General features: G+C 38.3%; 1 protein-coding gene across 1 annotated transcript in view; it reads right to left on the bottom strand.

Annotated features, from left to right (window-relative positions):
* Positions 1 to 367: 367 nt before the first annotated feature.
* Positions 368 to 24283, bottom strand: part of PLCE1 (phospholipase C epsilon 1) — a gene marked incomplete at both ends in the record, with an annotated part of 143570 nt that continues 119654 nt past the window's right edge. Inside the window, 18 exon segments of the mRNA XM_082002451.1 lie at positions 368 to 547; positions 1284 to 1502; positions 1668 to 1829; positions 3581 to 3790; positions 4539 to 4667; positions 5800 to 5918; positions 6842 to 7103; positions 8032 to 8195; positions 8954 to 9244; positions 10425 to 10556; positions 14799 to 14916; positions 15632 to 15756; positions 19397 to 19520; positions 20533 to 20691; positions 20774 to 20890; positions 21328 to 21435; positions 23229 to 23394; positions 23539 to 23600. Of these exon segments, the coding sequence (XP_081858577.1) occupies positions 368 to 547; positions 1284 to 1502; positions 1668 to 1829; positions 3581 to 3790; positions 4539 to 4667; positions 5800 to 5918; positions 6842 to 7103; positions 8032 to 8195; positions 8954 to 9244; positions 10425 to 10556; positions 14799 to 14916; positions 15632 to 15756; positions 19397 to 19520; positions 20533 to 20691; positions 20774 to 20890; positions 21328 to 21435; positions 23229 to 23394; positions 23539 to 23600 (2847 nt within the window).

The raw sequence follows: 24283 nt of genomic DNA on the forward strand, positions 1-24283 counted from the left end.
AGGACATCATTAATTAAGCACAGTTAGTAGGTTACTATAAAACCAGCCAGGATACAACATTTTGGTATTGTATTTTAAGTCTGCAGAGAAAGTGGGTGAAACTCCAGTCTTCACACCATTCTGATCTACTGCAGCAAATGCCATAATAAATAACTGGAGACCTTACTGATCTGATCTTACCGTGCCTATGCACACTGATGTCTAAGGCTTTTCTGGATCTTTCTGTCCAGTCCCTTGTTACCTCACTGTGGTTTAACTGACGACAGCTTTGAAAATAATGCTCTGTAAATCATGTATTAAATGATTACTCGGATTTAGAATCAGTATCTCGTACCTGAACAGACCGTGCCATAGGCAGTGGTGGTTACTACTCCGTAATGTCACTAAAAGTCAAACTGCACGCAGACCTTTCGTCCTTGCTCTGTGGACTGTCCGGCAAGACCTGCAGAGGTGGCGATATGAATCCCCGATACTGCTTACTTGACTTGGTTAACTTCTTGAGTTCACTGGTAAAGGAAATGCCTTTTCTTTTGTCATCTCGTGCTGCCTGTAAAGAAAAAAAAAAAGAAATCAGATCATAGAAGTGGTTTAACAGGCTGTTTTTAGCTGTGAAATACGGAATTAATATTATAATACATTTCTAAGCAGGCCTCCCTTTTGAAATTCAGTGCAGCTGTGCTTTCACAACCAAGCACATTCTTCCGGTTGTTCTGAATAAAGTCATTGAAAATTATCCATTATCAAAGATACGGTTAGCAAATTTGCTATAAACTTGTATGAAAATCTGTGCTTATGAGTCAATTACTTTAAAGCAACAACTGCTGTGGCTTGATGGCATCTGCTGGGAAGTAGAACACAGCTCCTTCTCCCAGCAGGCAAGTAATTCATTCCATTTTCCAAAGCCTGAGGTAAAGCAACAGAACGACTTTCTCAGTGGGCCAGGAATAAAGGGGACTGTATGGCAGTAGTTTTTAAGTTCTGCCCATTTGAATAGTCCTGCTTTACTATGATGGGGAGCAGGGCAAGCACAGCCAGAAGATTTTGAAAAATGGAAAGCTGGTAGCAAAAGATAAAGGTTGTCATGGGAGTTGCAGGCTGGATCTAACTGACTGACTGATGCATTTTTGCAAAGAAAAAAGGGAGGTGTGGAGAAAAGAGGAGTCTGCTTTTTGCTGTAGTCTCTTCTCCCCACCCAGCCTCATGCCAGTTGTTTCTCCCTCCCATTGAAAGCAGATTCCTGTTAAGCTGATCATACACCATATATAAACCTGCTGCAAAGTTACCTGAACCTGTTCTTTGAGTTTAAGGATAAATTTTCCTGCTCCTTTCCACTTGCTTTGGGCCTGAAACACACACTCCTGATCAGAGAGAATCCTCTGAGATGGTTTAGATGTTGAGGACTTTTTGTTTGCTGGCTCTTTTGTCACCTCTTCCAAGAGCACATAATCACTTGGATTTGGATTGCTCAAAATGCTGTAGGAGTATTTGGCTTTGCAAAGAGTCTGTTTAAAAGCAGAAAAAAAGATAAAAAAGAAGGCATTCCCTCAGGTTCAAGTTCCTAAACCAATTCCTCAGCTAGTGCTGAGAACAAACCCCACCTTATCTTGTGTGAAACCAACCTCCACCCTACACATTAGAGACGTGCTACATGGACACAGGCTGCTTACCTGCTGTATGACGTCCTGAGCTGTGCTAAAGCGGGGAGCTTTGATGACGGTGCGCGGTTGCTCTGGGGAGACATCGTGTACCTGAACAAAGAAACTGTCATCCTCAGAGCTGATGGCTGCATCCTCCTTTGCTTCTTGAAAGACGTTTCTCTCATTTAAATTCTGTGGAAAAAAGGAGAGCCAAATGCATTTACTTCATAGAGGTAACTTAATAGCTGGTTTTTTTATCACGTGAAAATTGGAGACTGTTGGCCCAGCTCCATTTCATTAAATGCAAGTCTTCTGTGTAAGACAAGCCACTGTTTAGCACTGGTATGTAATACCTGTGTCAGTGTCTGAAATGCCCTTCATAGTAGACAAGGAATGGAGACATATGCATAGTACCACATTAGGCAAAAATGATCACTTAGTATTTCCTTATGTATGCAAAATTATGTTCTGTCATGTAGCGGTGGCATTAAGATGAGAGATGGTGGAAAGCATCCTTTTCTCTCCTTGTCCCTGCACTAAAGCCAAAAGAATTCAGAGAGCAAGACGACTGAGTGAGGAAGGCTGCTTCGCTGTCCTTTTTCAGGCTCTATGACTACTGCAGATTTTAGACAGAATTTCTTTCTGCACCTTCTCTCAGGTAATGCTTTTCTCTCCAGCCCCTTGTAACGTAGCTTGGATTTGTAAGCTGTAAGCATGGGCTGCGTATCACACCCTACAAGTGGACTCTCTCCTGGTTTTTACATACAGATTTGCAGCTTCATTTCTAGCTCCAAGATTGGAGGCTGCTGTCTGCAGAAGGGCTCGAAAATCATAGATAATGTTTGAGGTACTAGTATCCCAGGACAAAACTACAGCATAATTTTCACTTACGCTCAGATTTTAGCCCGTTTTCTGAAAGAATGGGGTTTGGCAGTTACACATTTGTGGTTGCATACACTTAAAAAATCAGTGTTGCAGTCAGATGGATTAAGTACGTAGGCTACTGTTTCCACAAGCAAATTTCTACCTAGTAATTTTTCCTCCAAATATTACAAGTAAAGGAAAACAAAACATTGACCTGTGTAATACAATGGTAATTTCTCAAATTTAATCTTTTCAAAAGTTGTGTCAAAATAATCAGTTAAAAATGTATTTTTTCATTTTAAAGGAGGCTCTCTGTCATTTGTGTAAAATCTGTGTATATAAATATACATGTAGACACATTGCTCTGTTCAGGCTAAGCAAGCATTATTATATGCTGACCTGACCAAAGAAAGTGCCTCTGAAAATGAGATCGTTGAGTGTCTTTCTCCTGCTTTTTTGTTTCTCTCTCACAAGCCTGAGCACTAGCATATTTTCAAGCTGTGGATGATTTGCTCATAGGTTAAAGTGAAGTAATCACTCCATCCTCCTCCTTTAAATTAAATCACCTTTTTCATTACTTTAGGCTACCATTGCTAATTTAACCATCCTTTGAGATTTTGAGAGTTCTTTAGTATTAAAATCCTTTCTAATTTTTCTGAACAGAGAAGAAGTTGCTGACATCTAAACTGATTGATAATTGTAGTCTAGAGTTCTGTTATCTATGATCCTTTGGTATTAACTATTCTCCTCCTTTCTTTATATTAATCTATCGTATAAAAATCTAGATTTACATTAAATTAGAACTATCAGCCAAAGCAGTAAGCTAGTGGCACTGAACTGTTGAGTAAGCAATGATGATGAAATGCCACATAGCTAATCCTAGAAGTGAAGTCAAGTTAGTGTTGCACAGGTGTATAAAGTCTAGCTGTGCTCAATCAAGGGTTGTATTTGTTTTTAAACGATGTACATTGACATTACTCACCAAGCAGTGAAACAAATACTGCACCCTTTTGTTTCCTGGTCCTAACAGCTATTTTTAGCGACCTTTGTAAATAACAATTTATCTAAAACAGACTTACTTCCTCTCGGGTTTTAAAGATAATCCTTCCAACATATCCTTCTTCTGGGAACCAACTGTTCAAAAGCTGCACTAGGCCTTCTTCAGGACCAATTACTCTCTGAAATGGTGGTTTTCTGCATTCACTCTTCTCTTTAGATATAAAACTTTTCTCTTCCATCAGAAAATAGTCTGCAGCACATGACTCGGTGTCTTTTGTGGTAGCCAAGAGCTAAGACAGACCACAATAAACACACAGCAATTAGAATGCTAAATATAAACACTACATAATTAGTATAAATGAGAATGAATAAAGCAGCTTTAAGAATCAATAACTATTCTGATAGTGTGGGCAAGATTTCTGATGTGCTATTTATTATTCAGATATTTTACTCCAGGGTAATGTACTGTTCTCTTTAGCCTAGCCAAAGCAGTTCAGCTATTCCAGACAAGGCAGTACTATTTAGGCTTATTTCTGTCCTGTTTGGCTGGCCAGACAATTTATTCATAATCCCAGGACAGTACAGTCTTTTCCCACTGCTAGAATAACAATCCCTGTTGAGTTAACTGGGTTTTCTACTCATGAACTTAGCCCTCTAACTTTTACTCTGTATTCCTATGGTGCTTAAGTTCAAAGAATTGCGCAGAAATGTTTGCCCATGTTGTAAGGACAGCCCACTGCCTCTGTTGGTCAGAAAGATTGTTTTTCTCGTCTGCATATGCCCAAATATTAAAATACTAATAGGGAGTGTGTTCTAAGATTATAAAACCATTCTCTGAAGCCAACATTTGAGAAAATTTCATTGATGATTGATACTCTGTGTTTGCAATTCCACAGTAATACATTTCTAAAGCACCTCCTTGCTGTGATGAATGAACTACAATGACCCTGCATGTGAGAAATGCAGGGAGGTGAACGTCCAGAATGATGATAGTGTGGATTCTTGCAGCTAGAGCCTGCAATTCAGCAGGCAGCTTACCTGATGGAGAAGCTGTGCAGCTGTGGTCCCCCCACTTACATTAAAAACAGTGAAAGGCTCTGGGCCTGGAACTCCATGAATTGTCACTTTGTGAGTCACAGCAGCTTTCTTTTCCCCCATGCTAAACAACTGTTCAGACAACATTCAACAGGTTACTGAATGTTTTCACACAGGCATGTTATTTTTAGGTCACTTAAAAGAAACTGTACACACAAGTTGTAAGGACCTTAACAGAACAAAGCTATCCAGCTACTCCATGGCTCTTACACTACAGATCAAGGCATTTAAAAAAAAAAACCAAGAAACTAAGGCCCCAAAAGACCCCAGCATACCTTGAAGCTAAAGTTAAAGAAGAAGAAGGAAGCCTTCCAGTAAGAGTACATAAACTCCCACTGAACAAAGGGTAGACCTCCATCACTCACTGTCTGCATTCTGGTGGAGCTCAGACTATTTGAATTGAGCATATGAATTACTGGATGAAAATCTACAGCTTTGTTTTACCCTCCAAACCATTTCTGTTCTTCCTTTCTGCCCTAGTAATTCAGCAAGATATGCGTTCGGCACGTATTCACAGGAGGATAACCTCTGCAACACATCTGCTGCACACACAGTAGCTCGGGAGGTTTTATGTAACACTTCAGGAACCAGCAAAATGATAATATACATGCTTAAAGTTACTAAAGCACAAGTAGCCCAGGTAACCTAACATTAAGGGCTATTTAAACTAAACAACAACACATCCATCCATACTGTGTTTTATATATTATACACACATCTGTATGTGTATGTGCAAATATCTGTACACATAAGCATGTAGATGTGCCCCCCCATATATAAATGTGTACGTATTTATGCAAATACAGACTCCATCTCTTCCTGTAATAGAATTAAATTTTACTCTCATTATTCCAAAGTTGGTGGTAATTTGCATCTTTCTTTTTTTGTCCCATTGCTTATGATTCATGCATAAAGGGAGGCAGCTCTGAACCTTACTGCTCAACCACAGTCCTTCTCCAGCACAGGAGTTCTCGTGCTACACCTAAATAGCCAGACTCTGTAAAGATTTACCCTCCCACAGTTTCAGCCAGGTGGGAGACCCTTACTTCCACCAAAGCCCAAAAGAATTAGGCATCGAGGTACTTCTGAAAAATGTGCAGGTTTAAGGCCTAACATCTTTCAACAGTCTGGTTCTAGAAGTCTTCAGACCACAGTAGCCATTAAGACAAGAATATGTGGCATTCACAAAAAAATATTAAATTACCGTAGATGCAGGCAGAGTGTTTCCAGAGGGACTTTCTTCCATTCTCCGACTGTTTACGAACAAACTAGAAATTTCTAATGCTTCATTGTGCAGGTTATGGAGCTGGACATGTCTATAGCCTGAACAGAAAAAACCCTTTGGTAAGTACTTTGCCACATCCTAGCACACAAATCTCGTAAATGGAAAACTCACATTTGCTATATTTATAGATACGATTTGTCACACCTATAGGATTTAACGCACTGTAATAACACTGCATTAACACTCTTGGTCTGTACAACAGTGTAACCTAAATGCTATGCACTGCTGAGTGGCTCATGTAGCTGCCTACCACCTTTGTTTTGCTCTAATATTCAATATATTCATACATGAAATAGCTAAATATTAGAACATGAATGAAACAAAGACAAATTCTCACGGGGAAAATGCACGTCTATGGCCAGATCTCATATGCTAAGACTGTTGTGTGGTATTACAGTGGCACGAAGCGAATGTGAAAGTATTTTCACCACTCTGCTGAAGAGCTGTTGGCAATATGGAAATTCCCTCTCCCAGGTGTCACAGAATTAATGATGCTTCCTCATCTCTCTCTCTCACCTTTTTTCACCCTTTCTTCACCTCTCCTCCAGCCATGGCTGCAAGAAGTGCAGTTCCCCCCTGCCCCGTGACCACCAGTTACAGCAGTTTCTCGGGCAAAGGACAAGGCAGGGAGCGAAACCACTCCGTGCTTCCTAAGGGAGCAGCAAGGCTCACGGTGAACGCAACCCCACAGCTACAGCTCAGGATCGGAGCCACTGCGTACAAGATGCCGCAGCCTCTGCAACAGCACAATCGCGGACCTTTTACAAGTCATTGGGGAAGCCTCCAGCTCCCAGGGAGTCCCAGCATCACACTGCCAGGGCAAAGCTGTGGTCTGGTATTTGCTCCCCGTCATCTCTACAAAAATGCCATCGGCTGATTAAAAATATCCCTGTGGCAGGATTCAGTCCAGAAATCTCCTGGACCATTTTGGCATAGGGTGTCACTACAAACTATACTGTACCTCTTTTTAGAGCTTTTAGAGGAATGATTCTCTGAGCTGTCACAGCCGAGCTGTTATTTTCAACAACTGCGAACCGAAGAAAGACCAAATCTTCAAAGTGAACCCGGAAGAGGAACTGTTCGTTCCACATGGGGTTGAGAGTGTTGCGATGAATGGGCTTCGTCCGGAAATGGCAGCTGTCCAGAGGCATCCCCAGCACATCGATTTCGATGCAGGGACTGCCCGTGCTGTTACTGGGGCAGACGTTCTGTCCAGACACAATCTGAAGCCAAGGAGTACACAGAGAAACCGATTAGTGGAGTAATTCTTCTATTGTCACGATTCTGAGCTAAATATTGTTTAGCGCACTGCACAGTTTGTTAACATGCTGATTTAATTACAGCGCTCCCCTACTTTTGTAATTGCCAGGGCAGTAATTTCAGCAGCAGAGCTGCTTCAGCCCCACCCCATGCCCTTGCTATGGTATCTTTCCTCTGAAAAAAATACACTACACATCACGAGTGTAACCATTCAAGGCATCTGAAAGTTAATCCAGAAAGAATGTACCAGTAACATAGTCAAAAAGGATCAACTTTTCCTCTTCGTTACTGTGGGGTAATGGCACTGACCTCTGGCTTGCTTTGGCATACACAGCACAAGAATTAGGTGTGCAATTACCGCAGCTGGGGGAATTTTGATTCCTATGAATCTCACTTTTCTGAAACACTTAGTGGAAGGGACTAGCTTCTTAGAATACATTATTTTGGCCATAAATCCATGAATGATATATTTTATTATATAACTTTTAAAAAACATTTTTTTTAAGATTCAGTACAGCTTTTCATAATGGCTTTTTGTGTAGCTTCTCAAGTGTTCGCAAACGTGTGAAACATCCAGGCCCATGTATAATTTTACACAGTTGTGTAGTCCCGGGGAAAATGCTTTCAGGACTGGGTTTCAACAAATATTGTGAAGGAAACAGTGAAAGTAACTATGGATACAAACCAGCCAATAAAATAAAATGAAGACAGTTATTTGCTCCTTCCCTCTCCAATTTCTTTTAGTTATGCTGACCTTCAGAAGTACAAGCAACAATGAAAGTTTCAATCTTTTCATACAGAAGCATGACTGTAATGCTGGTTAAAGACTGAGTTAAATGTTGTCTGCTTCTATCTGTTTGGCTGTATGAAATTTCCTTTTAATGTACTTACTGTTAAAGAATATATAGCCGGCTCCTTATTATCAAGATCTCTTTCTAACGGACAAAACTGCTGGTACATTGAACAATTTTTATCCCACAGAACAGGAGGTTTCAAAACATATCCACAGCCACCATTAGCCTCAAACATCGCTGCATTAAGTTGCAGAGGAAGATCTGTGAAAGGAAGGCAGCCAAAACTGACAAAGAGAAATGGTACAATGGAAAAACTAACAGTGAAGACAAAGACATATTTTAAGTATCTTTTTTTTAATTGTAATTGTGTACTATCAATTCATTTTTGCTTTTCAGAGATAGCTGTAATTTATGTATCCAGTCTATCCTATACTTAATTCTACAAAACTGTAAGAACAGTTCATTCTTTTCTATACCTTTCTGTTGTCTTTATCCAACTGTAGGGCTTGCCTGCACGTATTCTCTGAGAAGTTTCTAGGTATTTGCCCTGAACTGCAGAATGAAAAAGCATTGACTGCGTAGCTTGGTGAAGGAACACAAGATAGGATAGAAAATGGCCCAAAAAAGTTTTGATCAACATTAAACCAGCATCCAAGGCAGCACTTCTAAGTAAAAAATAGTTCAGTACTTTTTTATACTTGAAATAATTGGAAAAAGGTAACAGCTACTTGAACTGGGGAAAAAACCCAACCTTCGGCAATAAAATAAAAATAAAAATGGAAGGTGTTGCTGTCCAGGCACTTCTGTGCTATCAGGAGATCTGCTGCATTGGCATAAACTCTGGGATTGCTACTCTCAAGGACCACATTGTCATGGTATGAAACTGCTTGTGCTGGGGCACACAGACATGTACGTCCCCTCATGATAGCAGGTAAAAGCAAATGTCAAATACAAATTCACAGTTTAAGGACTTACTTAACATTTAAAATGTATTAAAATGTGCGTTCGTGTACCCATACCATCTGTTTGGTAGTTAAGAGCCACGAGCTGTACACCATGGAGCCAGAAGATCAGTGGATGGGGATTTGAGGAGTCAATGCGTGTGGCAGCAGGGTAGGTCCTCAGGAGTTGACAGGTAGTGTGCTGGATCAGCTTCTGAGAGTATCGCCTGCACAGCCGCTTGGCAGCGTTCTCGTTCAGGGAGGAGATGTGGTAGCACTTGGGCGTCCTTATGATAGCACTGAGAGAAGCTGGAGAGTTGTAAGGAGAGCAAGGATCTTCCCAGGTCTGCCGCATCACATCGAAAGGACCTGGAAAATAAACAGTACCTTCAAGTTACAGCTGCAGATCCAGAGACTTCCAAGAACTCAATGTTTTCTAGTGAAGTATGTGTTCATACTTCGGTTATGGTAGAAAAAGGTGATCCTGGAAAATGACACTACTCAGTATGAGTGTGACATTCCTGCTTATACAGTAAGAACAATCCATGAGAGGGAACATAATGTTTAAGTATTGAAATGATACTGTGATTAGATGTGCTAACAACTATTTTCATAAATAAATACTTAATTGACATTTGCCTGAATAGAATAATAGAATAAAATTCCATTCTTCTCATTTATAAATTTTACAGGAGGAAGGCAGGCAAAATTGAAACCCATCTGCTAAGTCTCCGAACAGGCAGTCTACAGAGTGCCATAAGTTAGGGGACAAAGCCAGCAAAATACTTATGTCCTTCAGAATTAGGCATGAGACATCTTCATTTTTAGGACACTGGCCTCTCGAAGGGAATCTAACCTGTCTGCTGCAGCCGTGCCCTTGGGCTGAAAGAAATGCAACATTCCTTGAGCCAGAAAATGAGTACAAGAAAGGGTACAATTGTATAACTTTCTGTTTATGGCATTCACCTAACAAGGCAGGGAATCTGGATCTCATCCCTGCTTCAGAACCTTTTCTGTACTTTCTTTGTATTTATTTACATCTGGTCATATGCAGAAGTACAATTTCCAAGTTCACAAATTGAATCACCTGCAGAGTCTAAATACCTCCAAGGTGGAACACAGGAGTTTGCACCATTACACATTTGGACTTGGCTGAATTGTAGGCAACTAAACCCTACTTCAGACACTAAAAATCCTTTTCTGGATCCAGCCCAACAGTTCTGCCTTCCATTTGTTCTTCGAAAATATTCATTCATACTTTTTAAAACACAAACTTTAAGATACATGGCTTAAAATGTATGTTACATTTGAATCATTTATGAATTAGGGTCTTCGTATTCCTGACCAAGTAATGCTATTTTAACATTCCACACTCGACACTTCAGTTATAACAGTGTTACTGTAATAGCTGCTGTGCTAACGAAAAACCATTCCAAAGTTCAACACCATACACATTGCGAAGTATTTGATCTTTAACGACTTGGTCTGGTACATTTGTTGGATTACAGAGTCATTCCATGTGACTGGTGAAAGAAGATGCTAACTTTACCTTTTCCAGATGCTTTGGCAAGAGTAGCTGACTCCCCAGGGCTCAGCCTGCCAGGATTGTTGCCAAAAATGGACTTCCTGCTTTTTCTTTCTTTTCCTCTGCTAGAGCCAGATGGGTTTAGAGTTGACAAGCCTGTTCCCATAAATGTAAAATAAATGAGCCAAAAAACATGACCAAGAGGGCAGGACATTTTCCATCATATTTTACATTATTTTTGAAGGCATGAATACTCCTGTTATATAGTACACAGGGCAAGCAGTGTATTTTTCTCCACAACTTAACATCTTTACATACATACATGCCTTTATATGTGTATATATGATGTATGTTGTTATATATTATGTATGTTTATATATATATATATAAAACATATATAAAAACTTACCTGAAGCAATACAATATACAGTTATCTCTCTGTGATATTGCTTTTCTCTATTTTACTTTTTGGCTTGATGAATGTAGTGGCTCTATCTCAAATTACCAAATGGTCCTAATGAATACTAAAAAATTCTACAGTAACAGTCCCAATGTATTCAACCTTAGAACAATTAAAAAAAAAAAATCCTGTCTACAGAAGCAATAAATCTGTACCTTAGTGAATATAATGGAATTCATCTGGGATATAATATGTACATAATTAAATAAATGCAAGAATATGATTTAAAGATATAACGTAAAGTAAAAAGCTCAAATGCTGTTGGTTAAACAGTTTAACCTTGAGATGTTTTCAGAGTTATCTTCTTCTGTTTAGAACTTGCATTTCAATGATGGGAATTATGGTAGGTGTGCAAAATCCATTAAGCATTTAATGGCAAATACGTACTATAAGTGGAGCTGGAAAGCTCTAGTGTAGCTATTATTGAAACATATGTATTCTAGCAAAATAATCATTAAAATCATGATCTAAATCCCAGGGAAGTAAACAAACTTAATTCCGTTTAAGGTCAGTTTCTTTCTGTTGACTTGGAGAAAGCACACAGCAGACCAAAATTAAAGTAAGTCAAAACGCACGATAGTTATTCTGACACCCACAGCAGTGAGGTGAGGGACGCTCTCGGAGACCAAAGACACTGTTATTTGCCTAACTGTGACTCATAAAATGACCCTTATGAGCTCACATCAATTCACACCTGCCTAAAGAGAGTTCTGGACTTAACAGTAATATTTCAACTACAAATGTAAATCACAAAGAGGATACACTGAACTCTACTGAAGTCTGTCCACAGCTGTAAATTTTCATCTCTCAATCTTTACAGCATGTCTACATGTACTCAGTAAAATTATGCTGATAGTTTCAATGCAACTGCTCGGGTTAGTAAAATCTAGGATATACACAAATATTTTCAGCATTGGAGATGTACTTTCTCTTTGAGCCAAAGCATACCCATAAACCACAGAAGATGGTAGAAGCTGAGATGAAAGAATATGGACTGACTAGAAGAATGAGAAGTTATGCACTGTGTGCTTCCAAGCACTATTTAATCCCAGTTTTCAATGGATCAAATGGATCTGGCAAGCGAGATCCAGGTTTCAAAATCCTGTTGTGGAGACAGTCACTGAGGAAACAGGCTAACCTCATAAATCACCAGAGCGTAATGCAGAACACCACGGTTAACTGAACCCAGTGTGATGGCCACAGGGCAAGCTGCAGCTGGGAGTTTTCCTTCAGCCTTTCCCATGGCCGTGCTTTGCACGTGACACGCCTCCAATCAGAGAAAAACTCCATTTTCCACTCCAATTTAAACGTGACTCCAAAATATAGCATCACCTATTCTTAGAATCATAAATTCATAAAATAATGGAGGTTGGCAAGCATCTAGAAGTCGTCTGGTCCAACCCTCTGGTCAAAGCAGGACCATCTTAGATCCCACCACATTGCACATAGATCCAGTCATACTACCATAATGACAGAGTAAATGTTTTGTATTTCCCTAAAACCCCTATGCTATATCCTTGGAGTTACAGAATTTAGTGCCTGTCGCTCATGTTAGATATAACCACACTGCTTTACTGCTTTTAGATTTTTAATCCAGAGGATGGCAAACTTCCCTGCCCTTCTTATTCTAACCATGCTAAAGTAACAGGTTAATTCTCATCTTCTCACCATGTGTTTCAGACCAACACTCAGTTAGTCTGCAGGTTTGCAGATCCTGAAAAAGAATTTATGGTACTTTTTTATGTAGGGTGCCCTTTATTATGTTCACTTTAATTTCTTGAAAAGCGATACCATAGGGGCAGATAGTCTGATACAATGGAGACGGCGACTGAATTTCCTGCTAGTTAGCTCAGGTGACTCCCTGCTCTCTGCACTTGATTGCACAAATCCTGTTTTTATGTACTCAACTTTCTCTACTCATTGTGTAAGGATCCTCAGCACCAAGGCAACAAGCCATGTGTCAGTGGGTTACAGCAGTACTATGCTCAAGTATGCTTCACTACCCTCATCTTGAGTGACCCAAAAGAACAGACCTTCACCCTCTTAGATAATGGTATAATGATATCCAACAAACAGAAATTGAAGCTAAGCAAGGATTTGTAAGGGTCAAGAACCACTGAAACAACAAGAGCTGTGGTGTGTTCCTTGTTACCAGAGATTTTATAAGCAAGAAATGTTATTTTCTCCACATGATAAATTCTGTTTTGACCAGGGAGCATTTAAGGAAGTCTGTGTTACTCAGGAGGCTAGGATAGGTGAACGTAATGGTCCTTGTCCTTTTTTATAGTCACAAATCAGTGATTAACATTCGGGGACATAGGCAACTGTAAACACAGAATAGAAATATATGAAGACAGGAGAAATGAAGTATTTACACCATTGATAAAACACTGACATGAATTCTGCCCTCCCCATTTCCCAAACTCTCTCATTTCTGAGTTGGGTAGGAACCCAGTCAATAGAGCTACATAGTCACGGATGTACCAGCCTGGTCTCACTATTAATGGACAATATTGGGGTATTGCAGTGCACCATGTCTGTGCCCTCCAGCTGAGCAGAGGAATCCAATCAGTAGCGTGGTGGCCATGGAAGTCTACATGTCTTGCAGAGTAGGCAGTATTTGTCTCAAAGGAGACAAAGTTTGCTGGAAAACTAATTTCTACAGCTTCATGTGTTCATCTGTGAAAGGAACTAATTTTCTTAATTGTTCTATTCTCGCCCTCTTTAAAGCAAGAGGAAGAAATCCAATAAGAAAAGCAGGTATTTCTTTTATAACTGAAATAACATTAAAAAATGAAATATTTTGAAGTTTTCTTAGAACATCAGAACTTTTTTGTGTGTCAAAATGCTTGGAACAACTTAAACTCTCTCTGTTTAATCTTGAATATCATTCTTCAAAAGAAAATATTTTATTTGAAAGATATCTCATGGCAGATTTCATTAAAAAGAGTATCAGATTTTAATTTTTAGAAGTTATTATTTTTACAAGTGACACCTATAATTCTTAAAGTTATAGAAGATTGTAAAAGAAGGTGTCTCCATTTTTCAGCATGTTTATCTTGCCTATTTGACACTATTTTATGTTTGGTTAGCTTCTCTGATCTGATTATAGTTCTATTTGTATAAGATCATGATTTGGCAGAATTGCTAACTTTTCCAGAGAGAACCATCCCATTAAAAACCAGATTTTTCATTCAAAACATTAAACACATCAATAAACAATAAATTCTCAATTTAAAACTATTTATATACACAGTATTAGCCAAAACACACTCAACCTCATGTCTCAGTACTGAACAAGTTACTATCAGTGATCTCCTCTTCAGTGACTCCCTCTCCTTCTCTGCAAACATTATTCTTCCTACTGTACAAAAGACGACCCTCCTATTTCCTTAACCCCTTCCCTAAAGAGTGTGTGTGTAATCAGCTGTCCTCACCCACGCGATGAAAAGGCTCCTTTACCCCCCTCAAATGGCTCCGCTCCTATCCACTTAGGAAAGAACAGAAGATGCAGCTGCAGGCGAAGGTGAAACATGAAAACTGAAGTCATTTAAAGAAACGTGACAAGCTCACTCTGCAAGGTACGAAGAAAATTTTCCTTCCTAATTCAGTATGTCCTTACATGGAAACTCAGAGCTCTTAAGATAAAGCTTTCTGTCATCTGTCATTTGGCAATGAAGCAGTTGTCTAAGTTTTGAAGACTGGCAAATTTCACTTTTGTGAACATTTTAATATGACAAACAGTATGTCTTTACATAATTTATCTATACTACTTCTCAGCCAGAAGCTATCATTGTGTAGTCTACCAAATCATCAAGAAAAAAAGCTCCTCCACTACTTCAATTTGAAAGCGCTTGTACTAACTGATTCAAAACATAAACATAATGTCTCTTAAGAATTAGAAAGCTTAAAGCAATAAAACAGGGCAGTGTACTTACCAGGGAACTTTACAGCTTGACAGTAAATGACAAGATCTGATAGCTCTGGGGCTATCTGCCTGCTTTCCTTCTTATTTTGCGGAAGATAGAATTCTTCACCCAGCTCCATATCGTACACCTAAGTGGCAATTCCAGGAACATATAATAATAAAATTACTAAATGTGAAAGTACTCTTGCATATCTTATGTCCTTAAAATTCTTTATGTCTTTCTTCCTATATGGTTTGCTGTCTTCACCTAACAGACCTCTGTGTGCAGGTTTATGCATCAATACCTGTTACTGATATTGGAACAGCGTGCAAAGGCCTCAGAGTCAGTTCTACAAAAATTTAGACAAAAACATCTGTGTTCAGAAGAAACTACAATTTACTAAACAGCAATGCAGTGGTTCAGTTGTCAGAGGATTTAATAAAAAGTAATGTGGCGAATTGATATCATAGTGCAATATGTTAAAGTGATTTATATACACACAACAGTTGCTGAAGATTCAGATGAAATCTTCAGTTCCATTGATGTTAGTGGAAATCTGATATCTAAATAAACTTCTGGATTTAGCTTCAATGAAGTCTTTTGTTGTCAGCAATGACAGTTAAAATTTTCAGCCAAACAACCTGTATATGCAATAACCTCTGAGGACCTTTCTTGAACAGTATGCTGAGTGTTTGCTCTATTTAATCTATTTTCTCTGGTGTGTTTCCATGCTTTCTACTATTTGTCTTCATTAAAGAGCATTTGCCATCTGATGTCTTGGTTACCTAAACTGCTCAAATCCTTTTGAAGCTGGTTATATATCAAAGTGTGGCTGAGAAGAAAGAGGGAAAAAGCAGAACTACCTTTCCTTTATTATTGTACGTAGCACAATCAGCCTTCTTTATTCGTTTGGCAGTCTCTTCATTATATTCAAACTGCAGTTTATCACTTGATAATTTATTCTCAGGTCGGTCTTCAAGAATGTTATCTAAAAATTAATGGGATTTCAATAAACATAAAGCCAAACAATTTCAACTGGAAATTTAATTTGAATTAACAGTATTTGTGGACAATGCTGTGAATCTTCTCTGAATAACCAGTTGCCAAAATAATGCATTTACTGGTCAAAGCATTCTCTTTTAGTAGTAATTTTGTACTTTAAAAATTTAATGCTCAGCTTTGGTTAATATGTCGCACTTCTTTAAAAGCCCATCCTTTTGTGCTCAGAAGATGCTTAAAACAAAATCATCTAATGAATTAAGCTTGCTATCTGAAAACCACCGATATTCCTGAACAACAAAGAATTGCTCAAGTCCAAACACAATTAACCAAATCAAACATGTACACGTCTTTGTACAGAAAGTTTTGTCTTTCCTCTCCTTACATTCACCATGAACAAATATTTTTTACATCTACAGAAATCCCTCTTCAAAGCTACGTATTTATCAAGAGAATAATGCACCTACTAATTTGGTCTTTCTGGACCAAAATATTGTAACTGTCACAAAAGGAATGCTTTTATCTCATTCCTGATATTCTTGATGCTTTGCCCATATTCTTTTTATGCATAACCAGTGTCACACATGCAGCCTTCTAACAGCTCCTGACCAGTTAACAAATGACATTAAAAAATATCTTGATTGCATTTTTAATATGAAGTGGAAACCATATATTCACACTGTCACATTTAACAGGCTGGAGATGCAGTGCTGACTTCATGCAGTTAAAATGCTCAACCAAATGGCCTTTACCTTCCTGGCTGTTAGGAGCAGGCGAAGCATTAAGGACATCAGCTACAGGGAAACAGAGTCAGAGAGGGAATAAGAGTAAAGGAAATTAAGAATTACAGCCAGAGAAATGAAAATTAAGTGTCAGTTGTAAAACTATTAGCCTTATATAAACCTAATGTATCAGTAAGGAAAATAAAACTGAAAATCTTTTAGAAAGTTTACAGACCATTATTTAGATTAGTTTTGCCAGATTATTAACGTAATTAAAGATCCCAAAGAACGATCATTGTAATAAAGCAGTAAACCATGCTGCAGATTCCTTTTTATATCAGAAGGTGTGAATGTTTCTTGCTAGCTTCAGATTTCTCAAACCTTCTCTTAACTAGAACATTGCTCAAACTTACTGCACTTACTGCAGCTAGCTTGCAATATTTTCCTGGCAAGTGTGTTAACAAAGATCTAATTTTTTCAGTGCAATTTATATCTACACTAGCTCCACCCTGTCCTACACAAGGAGTATTCTCAAGTATCCAGTTAGGCCAACTTTCTAGCAAAATGCAACTGAAGACAACACCAGCAGCAAACTCATATATTTTCCTATTAGTATAAACAATACTGCTGACCCACAAGCAGTGTCCAGTCCTTAGTTTTGTGACTATTTTTAAATCATTAACACAGAAGCAAGTAATGTAAATAAGAGACCAGCTGGAAAGAAGTCCTGTGCTGCAGGGCATGCGCAAGCCTTACATCTTCCCTGAACATAGTACCTAGAACTTAAGCAGGTACCCATTAGACTTAAAGGTTCCATGAGTGAAGTACCTTACCTAGGAGAACATGCCTAACTGTGTCAGACCAATGGTCCATCTAACTCAGCATTCTCTTTGTGACAGTGGCAAGGGGAAATGCTGTTTAAAGAGAGCATCCAGCCACTAGTCATGGTCCACTTCGCTTGTACCATCCCAAACATCCATAATTGCTGAATACAGGGATGCTGGACCATACATTTCTACCTATAACATTTGCTTATAAACCCGCTCATGAATTTGTCCAATCCTTTTTTTCAATCTGCTGATACCGTTTGCCTCCGCAGTCTCCTGTGGCAGCAAATTCCAGAAGTTTACCAACAGCTGCACAAAGTAATACTTTATTTAACCTGTTTTAGACTTATATTCCGCTTGTTTTACTGAGCACCTCTTAGATCTCAGGAGTAACAGTTCTGTATCCCTCTTATCTACCACTTAATGATTTAGTAAGCCTGCTTCAAATTCACCCCTCAGTTCTCTCCTCTACCAGCTGGAGAATTCCAACCTTTTCAGACTTGTGCAAGACCACCACCACACTCCCTTTGTTTTTTCAGTTGCCCTTCTCTCTAACTTCCTTAACTTCACCATATCCTTCTTGAGATATGGAGGCAAGAACTGGACAGAGAACTCAAGTTGTGGGACATTAAGGTTTTATATTGAAGCAAAAAGATGTTTTGTTTTCAATACTGTTCCTGATGGATCCTCATCTTTTGGCTATCACTGCACACCAAGCTGAGGATTTCAGAGAACTTTCAATAATTCCATGATCTCCCACACTGTAACTGCCATTGTTGAGTTTAGAATCACGTAAGCAAGGTTTAAGTTTTTTCCCTTAAATGTATTACTTTATGTTTATCTATACTGAAGTGCATCTGTAACTTTTTTGTCCCTTTGGTCAGTTTTGTGACCCATTTATGAAGTTTAACAATGGTGCAGGATTTAACTACTGAAAGACCTTGCTATCACTTGTACCATCACTGCTGTCTCATTGGGTAAACGTGCTGTGATCTACTTTGATATATTGTCCAAAAATTACCAATGAAAAATAGTGAGTAACCCATTTAGATGCATCCAGCTTGTTCAATCCATGCATTGGGGTTTTGGCAAATGTCCTTTGACAAAACTTGAGAGGATTAAATGTTTCTGACTCCAGCTGTTTGCTTTACCAGAACCTACCAGCCCTGCAGCAAGAGAAGCAAAACAAGATGCATGACTTCAGCTCAGCTGCCTCGGTCTGGCACATTCTCTCTTTCATCTGTAGTTAAATCAAATGGGTCTGACTGAACTGGAGAGCTAAGTAAGTAGTAGAAGTTACTAACGGCAGTATTTGTTATCACTTCTAGCATGCCAATCATTATATGCAATCTATAAACTGGCCGTAAAGGCAGATTTATGCTAAACTGCCAGTTCCTGAAGGCTAGGATAGCTGAAGCATAGACAGCACATTAACTTACAAGGCAAGTCACTACAGCATGCCTTGCCACTTTTTCACTGAGCAGCTAAAGCTTTAATAAAGCCATCTTTATTGAACAAGCCAGGGACTCAGCGGCTTCTCTATCTTTACGCATAAAGTGAACAGCTGATGCTGAAAGGGTAACTAAAATAGGTATTTCAAGGGTCTCTGGGATTAGACAGTCACCAAGGAGGACTTTGGACAATCTGCATCTTAGGTCAATTTAATGGAAGTCATGCAGGGGCTAACCCTGTTGTGAACCTTGAGCTTTCAGGTGTCTAAACTCCTTAGGAAAGACCATACAGGCAAATGTAGATACAGTACACTACGAACACAATCATTTTGCGTAATATAAGTGATATAAAATATAATTTATAAACACTACAATTTAGCATACACTGCATAGTTAAATCACCTAATGATTGGAGTTAAAGTCACACTCAAGTCGTCTACATAGTCAAATTATTTTCACAGTATTATAGACGACTGCACCAAAGTGCCACCAAGGACATTTAGTACATTTTCCTCTCACAGAGAAAGATCAACTTACCTACATCATTCCTGAACTAGAATATTTACATGCCTTATTGCTACAGTTCTAACAGCACTGTAATAAATAAATAGATAAATAAATATTGTTACCATCGGAGAGAGATTCATAGTCATAGTCATATTCATCCTCTTCATCTTCTTCTTCTTCATTGGTAGGTGTGGGGTTGCTAGCACCGTTGCTGGCCTGTGCTTGCATATGCGCCAGCTGGTGAGCCTACAGCAACAGAACCACTTATTACATTATTGGTAAGTATTTTTAAAAACCAAAAGAGTTTTCATCACTGTTTGCATCTTATTTTATTTATACAAAATATAAATATTTATATGAATATATATAATAGAAATAAGCAAGACTGTTAAGGTCAAAGTAAAATATCATTTTAAGGGTTTGAATATACAGAAAACTTGTATTGGTAGAAAAAGAGCCAATAATATGAAATCCAACTAATTATGGGAAAATGTCCACTTTTCAGAGCAAGACCGCCTTTTTCCAGTCTAAGTATGCTGTTTTGGAAACAGTTTAAAAGTTTTTTGAAAGATGGAGAATGTCCGTATACTGGTGCAACCAGTACTTACTCTGATACAAGAATTCAATTTAATTCAATTGTGTTTACATTTTGGGTAAAAGCAATTAGTTTTCAAGGATTCAATCTAATTGCTGACTAACCACAGACATTATTAAATTGAGGCCACCAGAGATGCAACCCTAATTTTTAGAAACATTAATTTAAAAAAATACTCATATAGATAAAAGCACTACTTGAATAGCAGAGTCCCCCCAAAAAGGAAGTAAGAAAGAGATTATTTGCCTAGCTTGAATATGAAAAAAGAAACAAAGCAGAATTCTACTAAAAATTATTATAGACTGTATATATACACACATACTCAATGCATATCACTATTTCTCAACAAACACGAGTAGAAAATGTGATAGCCTCAGAGTGAAACTTCATTTATATTTGTCACATAGGACATGTGGTGCTAACTATAATATCATGAGGTATTATAAAACTAAAAGACACTAAAATTTTGTTATGCTGTATCAATACTTCACTACATGTTTCATCTATTTATTTGAAAGTGTTGCAATCCACTATGAGTCTTCCAAGCATGAATATGCATTAGATTATTCTGCTGCATTTTGGAATGGCAAAAACTCCAAACACAAAGGAATTATTTCTAACAAAAGTTAGGTCTCACTGCTTGCTATTAAGGAAGGACTTTACCTTTTGTTTCAATATATCCACTGGTGTTTGATGGGCTTTCAGCTTCTTGTTTTTAAGCAGGATTTTTCTCTTCAGTTGTCCAGGTGAAGGAAGCATGGGGTCATCAGAAAAGTCACTCTCAAATAAAAACTTTGTTACCAGCTTATCTCCAAATACATTCTGAAATATTGAAAACATGTGATATATTATGGAGAATCCCAAGGCACGTGCTTAGAATAGTTTACCACAACTTATGGCCTACCTTGAAAATTTCAGCCATCTTGCGTTGCTGAGGCAATGAACAGTGGTTTTCTATTGATATGATAATTGGCATGTCGGAGGTGATAAATGCATTGCGATCAATAGCTTCAACCACCTCCTGTGAGAAAGAAAGGTCATTGAAAGAACATGTGATTATTTTGCAGCATTCAGTTAACTTACTGTTAGTTGGAAGGGGAGAAAGGAAGGCATGTTTTCCCCTCTAAGAAGAAAGAATCCACAATTTGCTTTCAAAACAAGCTCCTGCAGATCAACCTAGCATCTTGTTACAACAGAAGTGGTAACAGCTACTTATGGTAGTTACGCTGACAATAAAAAGACAGAAAATTACAGCACACATGCTACAAAAACTAATTTGGAAAGCTTGATGTTTATAACTGAGGAGTCCATGTCTGACATAGTCCATAGTTCATATTCTACTGGGATTTAGCCCATTAGGATTTGTACTTCTGTAGCAGGCAAATTTTTTCCTTAATTAGAGGAGAAGTTACTGATTTTCTTCTCATTTTTTGTTTCTATATGCAATTACCAGCATACCTTAAAAGAGATCTTGGTAGTTAGAGTGTGTCCATGATAAATGATAGGCATGCCATCATCGCCATCCCAGCAGTCTAATTCTACACTTCTGCAGCCTTGTAAAAGGACCTGCAATGCAATTGAGCAGTGTAAACACGTATAAGCCACAGTCTCATGCCATCAAAGCAGAAGACAGACATTGCAGACCTAAATGAAAGCCCAGCGATTCAGCAAAAGTGCTGGAAAGAGCAATCTCTGTGGAGTAAACATAGCCCACAGAACCTACAGTCCCCAGCTAACTGCATTCCCTAGGTTGAGAAAGAGTGCAAAAATTAAGAAAGCATTTATGTTCTTAGGAGAAGTACCAAAAAGCTTTGAAATTCATGGTATCTGACAGGACACATGGAATCTGCTTGCAGAAAGTGGTTCTTAATATATAGCTTAATGTTCTGAGGGAGAGAAACATTTCCATGTTTCTACCTGCAAAAGCAGCTGTAAAGCAACACAGCAATTTATTCCAGGGTGCTACCGTGACAGTTTATGGGCACAGCGTCTGCAGTTTGTTTGCTGGTTCTTTGTTGTTAGCTTTTTAAATAGAAGAAGGTCCAAAAATAATGTCTTCTGAACAACTTTCTTGAGGATAGTTAGAATGGAAATGTGCCAGGCCATCATATTTAATGATATTAAGCTAATTTACATCCATCCATCCATTTTTTATTTATTAAGTTATTTATTTTAGAAAGCCCTACTTGCTAGAAAACCACTGAAGAAAGCAAAGAGGAAGGATGGAGGGAAAGATAATCTAACCCATCTGTTAGCAGCCCAGCTTATTATTGCTGTCACTATTCAGCATGCCTATCATTGAAAGAGTTACCTGTATTACAATTAAATACTTTACTGAAAACAAAGATCTCGACAATCAAAACCATTTCCACCAAAAACATTCATGAATAAAGAGGAAATCATTTCTCCTATTCAAAACCTGAATAATTACATTTCAGGCAGTTGTGTCCGTAGCTGGAACACCACCACTTCTGTGACAGCCAGACACACCGAGCCAGAACAAAGTGCCCTGTCTCTTCTGGTGACGACTACTTGAGGGACAGGAAGAAGCTTTTCTGCATCATGCAAATTTTGGAGCCAGCTGAGTTCTATCTCACTTCCCATCGATTATAAACACAATACTCACATTACCCTGTGCAGTGCTACTACAGGAACCTCCTTTGCAATTGCATTGTTTGATGCAATCATGTTTTTTGGGCTTTACTAACACAGCCTCACCCCTCTGTCTTACAACTCCAGGAGAAGCAGCTCATGGGACGCCAGATGAGCCTGTCTCAATCGTGAGTCATTAACATGGAGAGCAATGAAAACACTACTCACAGGAAGTTTAATGCTTTCTCTAGCATTTGGTAAATACATAGACACACAAATATATATATACACACAAACAAACACAGAACCGAAAGCCCTAGGGAGAAATAGTTCTTTTCCTGTTCACCACCAGTCAGGCATAAAGTCTAAAAAACCGCAGAATATTCCTAGAAGTAGTGTTTTCAGAAGTTATAGTTCCATTTGAAATTTGTCTTTGCAGTGCAATGTACAGTTTTTGACATCTGAATGAACTAAAATATTAGATCAGTCTTTCCTGTGGGAAAGTCTAATTTTAGTAGGTTGGGTCAGACCGACTGGTGTCTAAATGCTATGAATCTCAAACTAAACCAATTTTTTTGCTTTAGAAAAGGCATTTGAGCACAACTGTGCTTACAGGCAGCTTTCCCACACATCATGTTTTCCAACGTTTTGCAAGCAGGGGTTGAGGACATTTAGATTTTCAAAGCACAAAGGTCATGTTTCTGCGACTTGCCAGTTAAACAAACAAGTACATGTTGAAAACTACACAATGATCCAATCCTGCATACCTGGCTGTAGAGCTCGACTGAAGACTCCCCTTTAAGCTGATGGCCTGTAAGGTAAGTATTGTGTGAAGATTCTATGTAGTAATACGACAGTGGAAAGTGCAAGTCCTCAGCATTCTCTTGTGACTCATCATTTTTGGAGGCAAAGTTGTCTTTATCCATCAAAAATCTAGAGGTGAGAAGATGTGAGGAAATTTTATGCTGTGCTGAGTATTTTGTGACTGTCATACAAACATCAGTACACTGGTGTCATCTTTTTTTATATATACGTGTGTGTGTATATATATTGATAAATTAACACATAAATAATTACCTTGCAAATCCTTCAAAAGATAGCAGCCCCTGCTGGCACATATTAACACTGGGTTCAAATTTCTATAAAGAGGAAGAAATATAAGAGATAAATAATAACAATTCTTAGAAATACGGCTTTTTCATATTTTCATAGTGTAGCCTGCTCACTGAACTAACCAGTTAGTATCTAAAACCAGTCTTTTTGTGACTGAAGTAACGAGGCGCCTGCAAGTCTGCTCATGCTTGTTTTACAAATCACTAAACAAGCGCACTAAACTCATAATGGTAAATCATTCAGGTTGGAAAGGATATTGGGACGTCATCTAATCCAACCGCCTGTTCAAAGCAGAGTCAGCACTTAAGCTGAAATTAAAAAGGATCTGTAATCAGACATCCTTCGCCTATCTATTCTGCTTAAACAGAACACACCACCATCCTGAATTAAAGATTTGTGGTATGGCAACTTGATGTTTCTTTATAATTTCTGTCTTTTAAACGTTGCAATTTTATATTACATCTTGATAGTTGAAATACACAATTTTTAGCCTTTGTTAACTGCTAAGTGGGGGCTTAATTTTGGAGTATATTAATTATGCATGTTTGAAGGAATTAAAAAATGTCTACGTACTTTCTAACCACTTCAGCCATTGTACATAAGGGAATAAAATGTCCATGTTTACTCTGGAAATTGCATGATTTTTTTTTCTATTTATGCACATATTTACAGACATCTGCAGAATTTTATAGCCCAGAATAAAGATGGT

The sequence above is a fragment of the Phaethon aethereus genome (genome assembly GCF_964289735.1).
Source record: "Phaethon aethereus genome assembly, chromosome: 7".
Lineage (NCBI taxonomy): Eukaryota > Metazoa > Chordata > Aves > Phaethontiformes > Phaethontidae > Phaethon > Phaethon aethereus.